The 15251-nt window shown below is 46.4% G+C and overlaps 1 protein-coding gene across 5 annotated transcripts in view; it reads right to left on the reverse strand.

Annotated features, from left to right (window-relative positions):
- PPL (periplakin) overlaps positions 1 to 14612 on the reverse strand; it is a 65991-nt gene extending 51379 nt beyond the window's left edge. Inside the window, exons 1-2 of one of the 5 annotated variants that reach the window (XM_053276602.1) lie at positions 14560 to 14612; positions 6143 to 6220 (exon numbers count right to left, since the gene is read on the reverse strand). In XM_053276602.1, coding sequence (XP_053132577.1) covers positions 6143 to 6220; positions 14560 to 14597 — 116 coding nt within the window. In that variant the 5' untranslated portion in view covers positions 14598 to 14612. Of the gene's footprint in view, positions 1 to 6142; positions 6237 to 6434; positions 6686 to 7125; positions 7298 to 10041; positions 10068 to 14559 lie in introns of those variants that run through there. The other 4 variants (XM_053276603.1, XM_053276601.1, XM_053276605.1 and 1 more) reach the window with 4 other exon arrangements.
- Between the last annotated feature and the right edge of the window lie 639 nt (positions 14613 to 15251).

Consider the following 15251-nt stretch of genomic DNA (forward strand, 5'->3'; position numbering starts at 1 on the left):
GGATCAGGTGGTCACTCTCCAAAGGGCCTGGCATTCTGGAGAGGAATGCAACCCTTAACCCACCCCGGTAAAGAGGAGGAGCAAGCATGAATTGTCCCCTTTGCTAAGCGGAGTCCACCCCGGTTTGCATTTGGATGGGCAACTACATGTGATCACTGTCTCCTTAGGGGATGCAGCCATAGCTCAGTCATAGAGCATCTGCTTTGCATGCAGAAGGTTCCAAGTTCTCTCCCTGGCACCTCCAGATAGGGCTGAGAGAGACTCCTGCCTGCAACCTTGGAGAAGCTGCTGCCAGTCTGTGCAGATAACACTGAGCTACATTTTGCATGCAGAATGTCCCAGATTCAGTCAAAAGATCCCTCCCTGGCATCTCCAAGATAGGGCTGAGAGAGACTCCTGCTTCTCACCTTGGAGAGCCGCTGCCAGTCTGTGTAGACAATACTGAGCTAGATGAACCAAGGGTATGACTCAGTATATGGCAGCTTCCTCTGTTCCTAAACTTCCCAGCTGATCCCAGATTGTTTTGTTCAAAGTGGTGCACCTGGCCTGATGCAATTAAATCAGGGTTTCTTTAACCTTGGGCCCCCAGATGTTATTGGACTACAACTCCCATCATCTCCAGACATGGCCTTTGTGGCTGAGGATGATGGGAGTTGTAGTCCAACAACATCTGGGGGCCCAAGGTTTAGAAACCCTGAATTAAATGAAACAAATATACCAGGAGGCACCAGCAGCGGCATCTCCAAAAGAACTCCTTGGGAACAAGTCCACAGAGCTCCCCCTGGATGGCATTCACTCCTTGGCTCGTGATAATAGGATTCTCCCAGATTATATCAGCAGGGAGGTCCTTAAAGTTCCAAGAACGAACGTGAGCATCTAGCCAAAGGCCGACACACAAAGTTTCCACATGATTGTTTGGAGGCATCAGGCCAAACTGACTTACAGCTTCTCTGGGGGCTTTTTAAGAACGATGGAGAACATTCTCCCTGCTTAAATGGAAACTTGGAACTTGCCTCCAGAGTGGAAGATTGTAGAGGAGGAGAAGTGTGTAAACAGGGCTTAAGTTCTTAGTTGTGGGGCCGCAAAGCTTCTGGGATGCTTTACCCACTGCCCAGAAAGATATTTTCCTGCTGTGGCTAGCTGGGGTTAAAGTGGCCACCTTTGACAGTTTAACATCAGGCAATCAGTTCAACAGGTGCAGGTTATTCCAGCATGGGAGATGCAATGATGGGGAAACTTTGCCTGTTGGACTTCTGGCTGCCGGGACATTCTGGTTGCTAGGAGCATGAATTGTCCCCTTTGCTAGGCAGGGTCCGCCCTGAGTTGCATCTGGGTGGGTCACTACACGTGAGCTGTAAGATATTCCTCCTAGGGGATGGAACTGTAATTCAGTGGTATTATTCATCATCATCATTTTAGTTATTATTATTGTTATTATTTACATTTATACATTATATACAGGTGAAACTCGGAAAATTAGAATATCGTGCAAAAGTCCATTAATTTCAGTAATGCAAATTAAAAGGTGAAACTGATATATGAGACAGACGCATTACATGCAAAGTGAGATTAGTCAAGCCTTAATTTGTTATAATTGTGATGATCATGGCGTGCAGCTCATGAAAACCCCAAATCCACAATCTCAGAAAATTAGAATATTACATGGAACCAAGAAGACAAGGATTGAAGAACAGAACAATATCGGACCTCTGAAAAGTATAAGCATGCATATGTATTCAGTACTTGGTTTGGGCCCCTTTTGCAGCAATTACTGCCTCAATGCGGCGTGGCATGGATGCTATCAGCCTGTGGCACTGATGAGGTGTTATGGAAGACCAGGATGCTTCATTAGCGGCCTTCAGCAATTCTGCATTGTTTGGTCTCATGTCTCTCATCCTTCTCTTGGCAATGCCCCATAGATTCTCTATGGGGTCAGGTCAGGCGAGTTTGCTGGACAATCAAGCACAGTACACTGTATACTTTTCAGAGGTCTGATATTGTTCTATTCTTCAATCCTTGTCTTCTTGGTTCCATGTAATATTCTAATTTTCTGAGATTATGGATTTGGGGTTTTCATGAGCTGCACGCCATGATCATCACAATTATAACAAATTAAGGCTTGACTTATCTCACTTTGCATGTAATGCGTCTGTCTCATATATCAGTTTCACCTTTTAATTTGCATTACTGAAATTAATGGACTTTTGCACGATATTCTAATTTTCCGAGTTTCACCTGTACATGTAAATATATATTTACATTTATTATAATGTATTATTATTGTTGTTGTTTACATTTCTATCCTGCTCTTCCTCCGAGGAGCCCAGAGCGGTGTTATCTTTATCCTCGCAACAACCTTGTGAGGTAGGTTAGGCTGAGAGAGAAATGACTGGCCCAGAGTCACCCAGTGAGTTTCATGGTTGAACGGGGATTCGAACTCAGGTCTTCCCAGTCCTAGTCCGACACACTAACCACTACGCACTTCTTGGGTTCTCCAGGGAGAGACTGGGAGAGACTCCTGCCTGCAGCCTGGGGAAGCCACTGCCAGTCAGTACAGACAATACTGAGCTAGATGGACTCATGGCCTCTGACTCAGTATAGGGCAGCTTCCTATGTTCCTGTGCTGTTGAAAGGCACACGAGCCTTAAATCGGTCACTTTGAGCTTGCTGGAGAAAGAGCAGGATAGACAGGAAAACACTCATTCAGTGATGAGAAAAGGCACTCTGCCCATGCTTAGAGACACTGTTGTGTTCCAGTGTTCCCAGGCCAAAGATGCTATGTCTTTTGCCTGGAGGGATGCCATCAGCACTGTGTAAGAAATACCCATTCTCACATTCCTTTCTCTTATGCAACTGCATTCCATGTTATGTTCACTATTGCAACTGTGGGGAGGGAAGTCAGACTTGGGAGTGCTCAAAAATGCGATTCCATTTTACACACACCCACCCCACTACTTACGTAACAACTGCACATTTATTGCACTGGGAAGCAATTGTCTGCAAGGGCCTCAAGTGTAAGACAAAGACACCCCTGCGGACCACCAAGTGAGGGAATTTTCAACCCGGGAATACTGAGGAGTGAAAGCCAAGACTCTCTCCAGGCAAAGAGGACAGGGGGCACTTATGAAGGACATCAGATGCAATTCTGTAGCAAGCATGACTTGTCTCCTTAGCTAAGCAGGGTCTGCCCTGGTTGCATATGAATGGGAGACTAGAAGTGTGAGCACTGTAGGATATTCCCTTCAGGGGATGGAGCTGCTCTGGGAAGAGCAGAAGGTTCCAAGTTCCTTCCCTGGCATCTCCAAGCTAGGGCTGAGAGATTCCTGCCTGCAACCTTGGAGAAGCCACTGCCAGTCTGGGTAGTCAATACTGAGCTAGATGGACCAAGGGTCTGAATCAGTATATGGCAGCTTCCTATGTTCCTATTTCACCACTTGCTTCCTCAATGCTGCCTTCCAGAGCTCTAGCAGGACGTTAAGTTGCCATCTGGAAGCCAAGCAGTCACCTTAGCGAGGAAACTTTTGCATCTTGGCTTCTGGGCTCCTTTGCCTTTAAGGGCTGTGTACTAGAGATCCTTTCAGTGACACAGGTGAGGAAAGATGTATCTACCAACACTTCCTCTTCATCTGAAGTCTGAAAAGCATGGGAGCTCAGTGGTCCTCTATACCCAGCCTCTGTAGCTTTAAGGGGTTTTTTGAGGTCATGGTCTGAGGGCACATGATATCACCACCTTGCTGGAGCTAAGCAGGCCTGGGTTGGGTCATTTCTTGGATGGGAGACTGCCTGGGAGTTTTGTGACAGGAGAAATGTATGGAGGTCATTCACACAGTCAAAAACTGTGTTCAGCCTGGGTTTGGGAGCTGTGTGCACTCCCAATTTTTGATTGTGTAGAAGCAAGTTAAGAGTGAACCCTGGGTAGAAGCGATTGTGTGGAAGCAAGGGAGGAGGAAAAGCTACCCAGGTTTCCTGCCTCCCTTGCTTCCACACAGTCACTTCTACCCAGGTTTTCCTCTAACCTTGCTTCCACCCAACCAAAAATGAGGAGCACACACAGCTCCCAAACCCAGGCTGAACACGGTTTTTGACTGTGTGAATGGCCCCAGTTTTTGATTTATGAATGACCTCGTTATATATTTAAAAACTGCAACCCTGTCTTTCAAGGCACCGAGCTCTATCTCGTGTTAGAAATTATTCTTAGCTGAGGTTACTGAGTGCACACAAAATCAGAAGTAGCTTTACTTAGATGGTGAGCCTTTTGGGGACAGGGATCCATCTTATTTTATTTATTATTTCTCTGTGTAAACCACCCTGAGCCATTTTGGGAAGGGCGGTATAGAAATTGATTGAATGAATGAATGAATGAATGAATGAATACTTGAGATGGGGAGCGGCCCATAATTCAGTGGCATGGCATGGCAGGTACAATTGGTGGCATCTCTGATAACAACAGGGCTACGAAAGACCTCTCCTCGAGGCCTTAGAGCTGCTGCTAGCCAGAGTAGACCGTAGTGAGCTAAACAGATTAACCGTCTGACTCAGTATAAAGCAGCTTAATATGTGCCCATTCACTCTGGGGATGGGGCCAAAGCTCAGAGGCAAAGCATCTGCCGAGCATGCAGAAGGTCCCGCGTTCGATTCCTGGCATCTCCGGGTAGGACTGGGAGAGACTCCTGCCTGAAACCATGGAGAGCCGCTGCCAGTCAGTGTAGACAATACTGAGCTAGACGGAGCAATGGTCTGACACAGTATGGTAGCTTCCTATGTTCCTAACGCCACTGCACTATCAGCATTTGCTCCTATTCCTTCCTGTGGGTGTGCTGCTTTTTTGGCACAGACTCTGTGTGCATGGAATCAATTGGTTCATTCGTGTCTTTAAGTATCTTGGAGAGCATCTGCTGCCAGTTGGAGTAGGCAGCCACGGGTTAAATAGCCCAAAGGCCTGACTCTGTAGAAGGCAGCTTCATGGGTTAAGCTGCCATTTATTGAACCGACTTGGGCTGCTGTTTTTATCGAGACACATTGAGACATGTTAGCTGGCTCTGGAAGGGGCCCTTGAAAGGAGTCTCAGGTGTCTGCCAATATTAGGCAGAGGTGGAGGAGAGAAAGAGAGAGGGTGATGGAACCACACCCTAAGAGATTAAATTCTGGAATGTGCCAACAATCTCAAACAAACGATGCTGAAGAGGAACGTTCAGGCTAGGCGTCTCTTGCAGCACCTCCCTGGGAAAGTAGCCCCACTGAAGACTGTGGGACTTCTGAGTAAACAGACCGAGGAACGAACTACACAACAGAGGAATCCAGGGCTTTCACACGAGCCAGGATTCACGGTGCCTTAGGCTTGACTCCAGTTTCAGTGTCAGGGTGTCAGCCCCGGATCACGAAACAAAAAATGAGACAGTACTATAGAGCATGCACAGAGTGCTTTTCACACACCAGTCGGTAAAAAGCCCACCACATCTATGAGCAGTAAGACTGCCTTTTTAAAGAACTGACCCTGCTCCTGTACCTTCAACAGCAGCCTGACACCCAGAAATCAAACAGGTGTTGCTCGCTACAACACCTTTTCTCCATGCCAGGTAAATCTAGCGTTCCGCATTTCAGGCTTCTCCTAAGACACCACAGCATAGTCAGGAAGCATAACCGGCACCACCATAACCAGATAGCAGCACCAGTTCTATTATTAAAGGTTTACTCCTGGAAAATGAAAACTAATAACAGTCCTGCCAGAGACAGCAGGTGCATCGCAATTCACCTGCCCAGATATAGGACTGGAGATTGGTGAAGGTATTCCAGGGCAAAGGGTGTAAATTCCTAGCAGCCCTGAGCCCCTGAACCTCTCGCTGTATACTGACAAGAGAGAGATGATTTTACAAAAATCAAATGTAGTGAAACTGTGGGGTGTTTTTTTAAAACCAAAGGAGCCGCCAGCAAGACATCATTTCAGGGACGGATCAGGGTAGACACAAACATGAAGAAAGTTCAGAGAGATCCTGCTAGACACCTCTAGCCAACAGCTGCCGGGTAGCCTAGAGACCCAAAACTTCACCAACCATCCTGGCAAGCCTATGGCTGCTTGACAATCCATAGCCAAACTGGGCTGACAATGAACACACAACCCCATATGCAAAGAATCAGCACTCACCTCTTCTTCTGGACGGTGGGGCTGTATTTCCCTTTGTTTCTTCTCTTGAACAGCGAGTGCATAGTGTCGCCCTGGATCCTGTTGGGGATGAAATCTGGTTTCAGTGGGAGGGGAGAGGAAGGAGAAAAAAGAATCAAGGAAGGGGAAAAAGAATCGAGGGAGGAAAAAGGAGCGAGCCCTGTCAGATCCCTTTTCCCCAGCCACAATAAAAGGCTGGCAAATGTGCTGCTAGATCCTACAGGTTAGAAGGGAGCCTGGTGGAATCAAGAGGAGAGAACCACTCTGCAGATACCTCAAGTCCTGCTTCTCTGTCCCTGCTGCTGCCAGTGGAGGTGTGATCTTCCCAGTCCAGGCTGGCTTGAAGCTGCTTCCTCCAGGAGGTGGTGCTTACCTACTGCACCATGTCATGAGTCCAGGCGGAGCTTCACCAGAGGCGGTGATTTCCTCCTCCTCTGCCTTTGCTGGGAGCATAGAGGTTGCAAAGGGAGGGTGCATATGTCTCTGACTAGTTCATCATTCTGCCACTGGAGGTATTCTTCAGGTTGCTACCAGCTTCTCCCCCCTGCCCACCCCCCGGCCCTTGCTCCTGATACTGTAACAGCAGCCTGACAGGCAGAAATTAAACAGGGGAAGTTTTTATTAGGGCATGGTGTCGATGTGGAACAAGCCACAAGAGAAGTGGCAACTTGGGGCAGAATCCTAGACAGAATCCTAGGAGAATCAGCTGTGCCTTTAGCCACGGGGTGATCTGCAGGAAATATCAGCTGACAAAGTTACTCTCCATGCGGTGTAAAGGGTTAGTTGTTGGCTTCTGCAAACCAAGCTGCAGGTAAGGCACAAAGGCAAGCTAGATCAGTTTTCCTGGTCAGTCGGCAATCCTATGTACCCTGAGCTAAGGTGAGCAGGTGCAAAGGAGGGCAGGGCTGGTGGATATTTCAGATCTGTTTAATGGGGAGAATTTTGGCTGTTGCAGCTTTTCTTACCATTGTGGGACATTATTTGCCGGCTGGAAATTTTTCCTCTGCCGTGCACTGCTGAAAAGTACAGGAGTCCCCATTCAAGCATCATGTTCAGCAAACATGTGAAGGGAAAGGGGGGCATGCCAGATAGCCCTGCTCCCCTGCACTAACTGGTCATGTCCCCTGGGTGCCTGTGCATTCAACGGATCTCACTGCATTGCCCAGCAGCTGTGGAAAAAATGAATACATGAATCTCTGTGTCCGTCGAACTAACTCAAACTGGCAAATTATTCCACTCTTCTTCCACAGAGCTAAGGATGGCCCACATGGGGTTATATCAGCGGTGGGCAACCTGAGAACTACAACTCCCATCACCCCAACTTCATGGGGATGGGGAGTTGTAGTTCTGACCCCAGCTTGCGAGCCACAGGTTGGCGACACCTAGGTTTTATTATGTTTACCTTCACAACAACACTGAGAGGCAGGCTGGATTGACAGGAAGTAGCATATAATAGGAGTCATTTTTGGAAGGGCAGTATATAAATCAAAGAAATAATTAAATTAAATTAAATCCCACCCTGTGATATTTTATTTTATTTTATTTTATTTATTCGATTTATATACTGCCCTTGCAAAATGGATCAGGGCAGTTTACAACAGGATAAAAACAATTAAAACCAGTTAGCAATTAAAATTAAAACCACATAGGTGCCAAGGTGGGAGATGTGAATCCAAGTCTACTTGCTCTGAGTTCAACACTCTCTCCACTACACCCCCATATAATCTGTCTGTCTATCTATCTATCTAATTAACAATATTTATGCCCTGCCTCTGCACTACACTACAGCTCAGGGCAGCTCACAAAATCAGTAAAGCAGAGGAATGCCCTCTAAAAACAGAATACACAAGAGTAACTAAAAACAAGCCTCGGGTAAAACCAAATGGAAAACGACACCTTCAAAAGTTAAAAACCCGCGCCAGATATAAGTGGCAAGGTTTTGTTTGTTTGTTTTAACCCCCATGGGCTTTTCAGAGCCAAGCAGTGAATGCCTTCGAGCATGTGAAACAACAACAATAAATATTTATATACCATTTTTCAACAAAGGTTTCCAAAGCAGTTTGCACAGAGAAATAATAAATAAATAAGATGGCTCCCTTTCCCCAAGGACTCACAATCTAAAAAGAAACATAAGACAGCCACCAGCAACAGCCACTGGAGGGATGCTGTGCTGGGGACGGATAGGGCCGGTTGCTCTCCCCCTGCTCAATAAACAGAACCACCACGTTAAAAAGGTGCCTCTTTGCCAAATTAGCCGGGGAGAGTCCACGCTACTCACCCACCACACGAGCCACCTTGGCACCGTTAGTTCAGTTGCTGGGTCCGGAGCCTCCCTCTCCAGACATGCTTTTGCAGCAGCCCTCCTCATTTTGGCAATGAGGACCCCCCCTGTCCGGAGCACACTAGCATGTTAGGGGTGAGAAAAGCCGCTGCGTTGGGGGGGGGGCTCTTCCTTGTAGCCGCAGCCAGGCTGGAGATATGGAAGTACCCCCAGACCCAGGCCTGGCCACTGCAGGCCTCAGGGTAGGGGTGCCAACTTTTCATTGCCAGAATGAGGGACACACGTCTGGGGTGCCCGGGAGGTATATGCAGTGGTAACCAAGAACCTGAGTAACATTGACGTATATGTAATTGAATTATATGCTATTGAATCAATGAGGGACAAGATATACTGCAAGATATTCCCCTCAAGGGATGAAGCCACTCTGGGAAGAGCAGAAGGTTCCAAGTTCCCTCCCTGGCAGCATCTCCAAGATAGAGCTGAGAGAGATTCCTGCCTGCAACCTTAGGAGAAGCTGCTGCCAGTCTGGGTAGACAATACTGAGCTAGATGGACCAAGGCTCTGACTCAGTATATGGCAGCTTCCTATGACAAATGCTGTCCCTATAGGGACCAACATGTCATCCCTGAAATGGGGGGCATCCTGCATCATGAGGGACAGTTGGCGACCCTACTCCGGGGGTGCCCGAGGAGGCCTATTTGGTTGCTAGGCAACACCCCTACCTGGCCCAGGCCAGGTTCTTGCTCCCTCCTGCCTCCACTCATCTGTGACTTTGAATGCCGTGACTGAAGGAACAGGTTAGGGGAGGGTGTTGCTAGTCCGCTGGGTGTAACGCCAACCACCTTGACAGAATCATGATTAGCAACCCCTTTCCTCTGCAGTCTTTGCTCTCCCTTGAGAGGAAGTTGTCTTAGGGAGAAGGGATATGACCAATAAATCCCAGTTTTTCAGGTGCTGGAGCAGAAGACTCGGGCCTCTGAGGTCATACAGGGAAGCCATGCCGTAGAAGGAAGCCCCGTCCCTCAGTTCTGTGCTCAAAAAGGTGGTTCGTATTATTATTGTTAAAAAATAATAATATTTTATTGTGGTCGTAAACCAGCCGAAAGCAGGAACTTAGACATTATAGTGCAATATATACTGGGAAAGAGAATTTGAACAAGAAACCCAAGAACAAATTTACAAGCAATATTACTTATTTGAGATTAGCAATTAGGCAATGTTTTGACTTTGGCCCGCCTTATTCTTACGACAGCTGCACAAAGTTTAGCAACCTGATGAGTAAAATGAGGACTTGAATCAGGGAACAAAAACCCAACCATTTGGAAGGGAGCAGAATCCCCAAACCCACTCAGCAAAGGTGTAAGAAATTCCCCATCCAGCCATGATACTCGCTGGGTGACTCCGGGCCAGTCACTTCTCTCTCAGCCTAACCTACTTCACAGGGTTGTTGTGAGGAGAAACTGAAGTATGCAGTACACTGCTCTGGGCTCCTTGGAGGAAGAGCGGGATATAACATGTAATAATAATAATAATAATAAAAAGGCAACCAAACATTGTGATATAATTCACAGCAAAGAATCACATGCTCTAGCGTTTCTACCTGGTTAGCATCACGGACAGAGTCGTAGATGGGATGCAAGTTTTGTATATCTACCCTCCACCAGAGCAGAAGGCAGGGCGATAAATCTTGCCAAAGAAAACACTCTGCAATGTTGAGGGAGATGCAGATAGAAGAACATAGAGTTATGCTGCAGGGGTAACTAGGTACCTAACACGCTCATATAAGGGCAGTAGAGGAACTGTGGCTAAGTCTACTTAAGAACATAGGAAACTGCCATATACTGAGTCAGACCCTTGGTCTATCTAGCTCAGTATTGTCTTCACAGACTGGCAGCGGCTTCTCCAAGGTTGCAGGCAGCAGGAATCTCTCTCAGCCCTATCTTGGAGATGCTGCCAGAGAGAGAACTTGGAACCTAAATGCTCTTCCCAGAGCGGCTCCATCCCCTAAGGGGAATCTCTTCCAGTGCTCACACTTCTAGTCTCCCTTTCATATGCAACCAGGGTGGACCCTGCTTAGCTAAGGGGACAAGACATGCTTGCTACCACAAGACCAGCTCATTGTGTTCCTATGCTATCCGTCTACTTCCCCCTTTGCTAAAAGTATCCCTTTCCTTATAAGATCTCACATGATTTTGGCTTTAGAAACACGCCACCACCTCCTTTCCTGACCCCAGATTGCTCTCCTGAGCCCGTTTGCTGATGGAGCAATCTCGCCCAGTGTGCCATGTGCCAAGAGTACAATGTTGTTTGGGTACATGCCTGTCTGTTTGGAGAAAAGGATCCTCGCCAAAATCCGAACTTCGCTCTGGAGCTTTTAACAGCAACCTGTGAATTCTCTTCGGCCTGCACAAGCCTCGTCTGCTGAGCCTGCCCTCTCATTATGTCATCTCACTTAGTGCTCCTATCAATTAATCATTTGAAAACCAGTTTTGGCCGTCGACCCAAAGCTTTCCTCTCATCCGGCTTCGTGCTGAGATTCAGCATGCAATCGCATGACAGTCGGCTTGATCCCGACAAGATCTGATGCGCAAGCACGTCTCACACTCTCTGACATTTCACAGATGAAAATAGGGACAGACCTCTCCTGTTCTTAAATGGAGGATCACTTGGTGAACCACACCCCTGGCATTATTACACATGGTTGAAGACTCTGCTCTGTTTGTTGCAGACTGTATATTCCGTTGCTTTAGGAGGTGAGATGCTAGAAAAACCATAAGCCTGCAGCAAAGCCTTCCATTGTCGGGACAGCCGTTCTAGGAGGCAGGTTGAATTGTGGATGGTCTTGTGGTAGCAGGCATGAGTTGTCCCCTTTGCTAAGCAGGCTGCACCTCGGTTTACATTTGGATATGAAGCTACATGTGAGTGCTGCAAGATATTCTGCTTAAGGGATCCCTAGCTCAGTGAAAGAGCATCTGTTTTCCCTGCAGAAGGTCCCAGGTTCAGTACTTGGCAGCATCTCCAGGTAGGGCTGGGCGAGACTCCTGCCTGCAACCTTGGAGAAGCCGCTGCCAGTCAGAGCTGATAATCCTGAGCTGAATGCAGCAAGGATCTGACTCTGTATAAAGCAGCTTCCTAGGTTCCTCTGAGGTGTTTGCCAGGTACAAGGAGGAGCGCAGAGAAGGACAAGCTCTGCCCCACTGCCACCATGGGTGCCACGCCATGGGTCTTCCTGATGCCCACTGCCACCACCCCACTGGGGCATGCAGTTCATTTCCCCCTCTTTGCCACATTGGGGCATGCATCTCCTTTCCCCTCTTCACCTCCCTCCCAACAGAAACACCTCTACCTGGGCAGCATGGCTTGGGAATCATACCTGCCCACATGTCCTTATATCCCCATCCCGGTGAATGTGGGCAGGCATGGTGAATTCTGGCCACTTAGCCACTGTGTGAAAGACAACTAATTCAAATCCATCTTTCAAAATACTGAGTGTAGGCCTTGGGTATTTAAGAGAACTCCTTCTTCACCATGAGCCCCACCACCTGTTAATTTATTTTATATTAAATTATTATAGATGGACCAGGACCGAGGAGACCTGAGTTCAAATCCCCATTCAGCCATGATACTAGCTGGGTGACTCTGGGCCAGTCACTTCTCTCTCAGCCTAACCTACTTCACAAGGTTGTTGTGAGGAGAAACTCAAGTATGTAGTACAGCGCTCTGGGCTCCTTGGAGGAAGAGCGGGATATAAATGTAAAAATAATAATGTAAATAATAATTAAATTAATAAGAAAGATCACCAGGAGTGGTTCATCTGCGGTTGCTGCCAACTCATTTGGTGGCTATTCGGGGATGGGCCTTCTCCGTTGCTGACCCTGGACTTTGGAATGCGCTCCCTGTTGAAATAAGAGCCTCCCCATCTCTGGCAACTTTTAAAAAGGCACCAAAGACACACTGATTCACCCAGGCTTTTAGTTAGATTTATATTTCTAATATTTTTAATGTTGGGTTTTAGATGATTTCAATGTTAATGATTTTAATTGTTTAATCGGTTTAATGTTTTAAATTATTTTAATTGTAAACCGCCCAGAGACGCACGTTTTGGGCGGCAAACAAACAAACAAAATTAATTGAAAAGACCTCCACTTGTTTATCCAAACAATTTTGCCAACAATGTATCTTCTCAGTAATTCACAAGGGGTGGGATTACCAAAATACATGGTCCTGCATCACTAGGGAGCCAATGTAGTGCAGTGGTTAGAGCGCTGGACTAAGACTGAGAAGGCCTGAGTTCTAATTCCCCTTCAGCCATGAAACTCACAAGGTGACTCGGTGCCAGTCATGTATCTCTCAGCCTAACCCATTCACAGGGTGGTTGTGAGGATAAACATAACCATGTACAGCACTCCGGGCTCCTTGGAGGAAGAGTGGGATATAAATGTTTAAAAAATTACATAAAATTACCGCACTTCCAACAACTATCGTTTGATAAAACAACAATAACGTGTGTGTTTTAAAACTTCTTTTGTTCACTGCTTTGCTTGCTCCTTGGAAAAGAAAGCTGGGTATCAATATTAAATGAATGGAAAATATCCTTAATATTGACAAAGAGCTGATGTGGTAAAGGTTGAGTATCCCTTATCCAGACATCTGAAATCCGGAATGCTCCAAAATCCGGACACCATGCCGTAACAAGTCAGCCGCGATGGGCAGGCATTCCGAAATCACAACACGAAAGCTGAGCTCATATGCTCAGCCACCATACAACTGGTCCTGAACAGGACCTCAGAGCGGGGTGTCAATGCTTGGATGCGAAACTTAAGGGACTCTGGTCTTAGGCCATTTAGGACTTGGTGATTTTAGCCTCGTCCTTTATTTACTTATTAATTTGTGGTTTCCCCCCTCAACTGTTCTAATGGCTTCCATTTTATTAATGTTGTAAGCCACACTGGAGGGGCAGGGTAGAAGTGTACTAAGTAAATAATAGATAATCATTGACCCTGGCCCGCCTCAATGTACTTCCCACCGTGGTCTTGGAGGGAAAATACAAGTGGGTCCCTAATGCGGCACGCCTTTGCCCCTGTGGTGCAGGTGAAATAGAGACCACTGTTCATGTAATTCTTTATTGCGAGTTTTATAGGGATAGTCATTCTAAGTTTATTTTACCTTTGCTAAAGAACTGCCCAGGCCACACCAATCTGCTGTCCAATTTTAAACCTGGGATGACTGTTAATGTGGCCAAATTTTATTCTACTGTATGTAAGATTCGTAAAGCCGGCATTACTTAATCGAATATTTTGTAAAATGTAAAGATTAACTGGTCTATGACCGTAATAAACTTTATCTATCTATCTAAATAATAGTCAAGACTTTAACGTTCAAAATTAGCACTTGGAATGAATCCAGGAACAAACTGGTAGCCAGGGAAGGGGATAAGATCAGGGCAATATGATCCAATCAGCCGGTTGTTGTAGCTGTTGCTGCTAATGCCAGGGGGAATGAAGCAGACACCAAAAAAGGCAGTGCTTGGGCGTTAAGTGGCTCTCCTCGGGCCATGCCGGAAATCAGTTGCAGGGCTGGGAATGCAGAATGGCAAGGGGGAAATGTGGCCTGTCTTTTAATATAATTTAAAAACAAAAATAGAAAAAGGCAAGAAGTTCCAGACTCACTTGTGTAATCAGCAGCAGCACCGACGCTCCAAAAACAGTAATAAATGATGTGGCAAGAGCTTGCAAAACAGACTGTGGAATCTAGTTGCCATCAGAAGATACGGATTCCCCTCCCTTCCTCTGTCCTCAAAATGTCCCTAATCAAGACTTGCAAACCTCAAGTCTCTACAAATGTAGCTTTTGCCTTGCTGGATCAGCGAAAAAGTGGGGTCAATCTAGCTGAGCATTCTCCTTCTAACAGCAGCCTAACAGAAGCTCCCAGACACAGCTAGCTGTCCTGCATGGTTTGTGCCCAGCAAGTGATAGCTGAGAGGATACACTTCTTCTGAGCATGGAGGTTTCATCTCTAGCCATTTAAGCATACATCCTTTGTTTCATGATTTTTTATTCTTAACCTGCTTTTCAGAAAGCTCCCAAAGCACTGATGACTTCAGTGCAAAATTCAATACCTGGTGCTGGTGGTAAGAGCTGCTTGGCTTTCAGGCATGCAAAGTCAAAGACACATTTTGCAAAAGAAGAGGAGTGGAGCCCAAAAGATGGCAGAGAGAAGAGCAAGATCAATGTGAGAGAGCCAGAAAACACAGGTGAAGTGTTAACAGGCATTCACATCCAGGTGTGGATAGGTTTGTTATTATTATTGTTGATTTCCTTACTACCACACCATCTGTGTTCCTGATGCTTTTCACAGAATGAGGTTAGTGTCCTGTGGGGCTTACAATCTAGTGTTCAATCAGGCTTTTAATTTATAGTTTTGAAGTTTGGGAGTTTTTATCTCCCAGTTGTGTTTAATGTTTTAATGATTGTTGTGTTTTAAATGATACACTGCCTGGAGAGTTATATATGGGGCAGTACAGAAATGTGCCAGATAGATAGATATAAATAAATAAGTCACTATGGAGGAAAGGAAGGGTCATGCCAGAACACAGAGGTGAGGTGTTAACAGGCATTTGCATCCACGTGTGGGTAGGTTGTTTATTATTTATTTGCTTGCTTGCTTGCTTACTTACAACTATGCCATTTGTGTTCCTGGTGCTTTACACAGAATGAGGTCTGCGACTGTGCCCCAAGCGGGTTGCAGTCTAGAAAATCTTGTCATGGAAACTGGTGGTGGCCCAGATTGCCACAGTCCCTAGCTCACACT

Source organism: Hemicordylus capensis, chromosome 13 (genome assembly GCF_027244095.1).
Source record: "Hemicordylus capensis ecotype Gifberg chromosome 13, rHemCap1.1.pri, whole genome shotgun sequence".
In the NCBI taxonomy this organism is placed as follows: Eukaryota; Metazoa; Chordata; class Lepidosauria; order Squamata; family Cordylidae; genus Hemicordylus; species Hemicordylus capensis.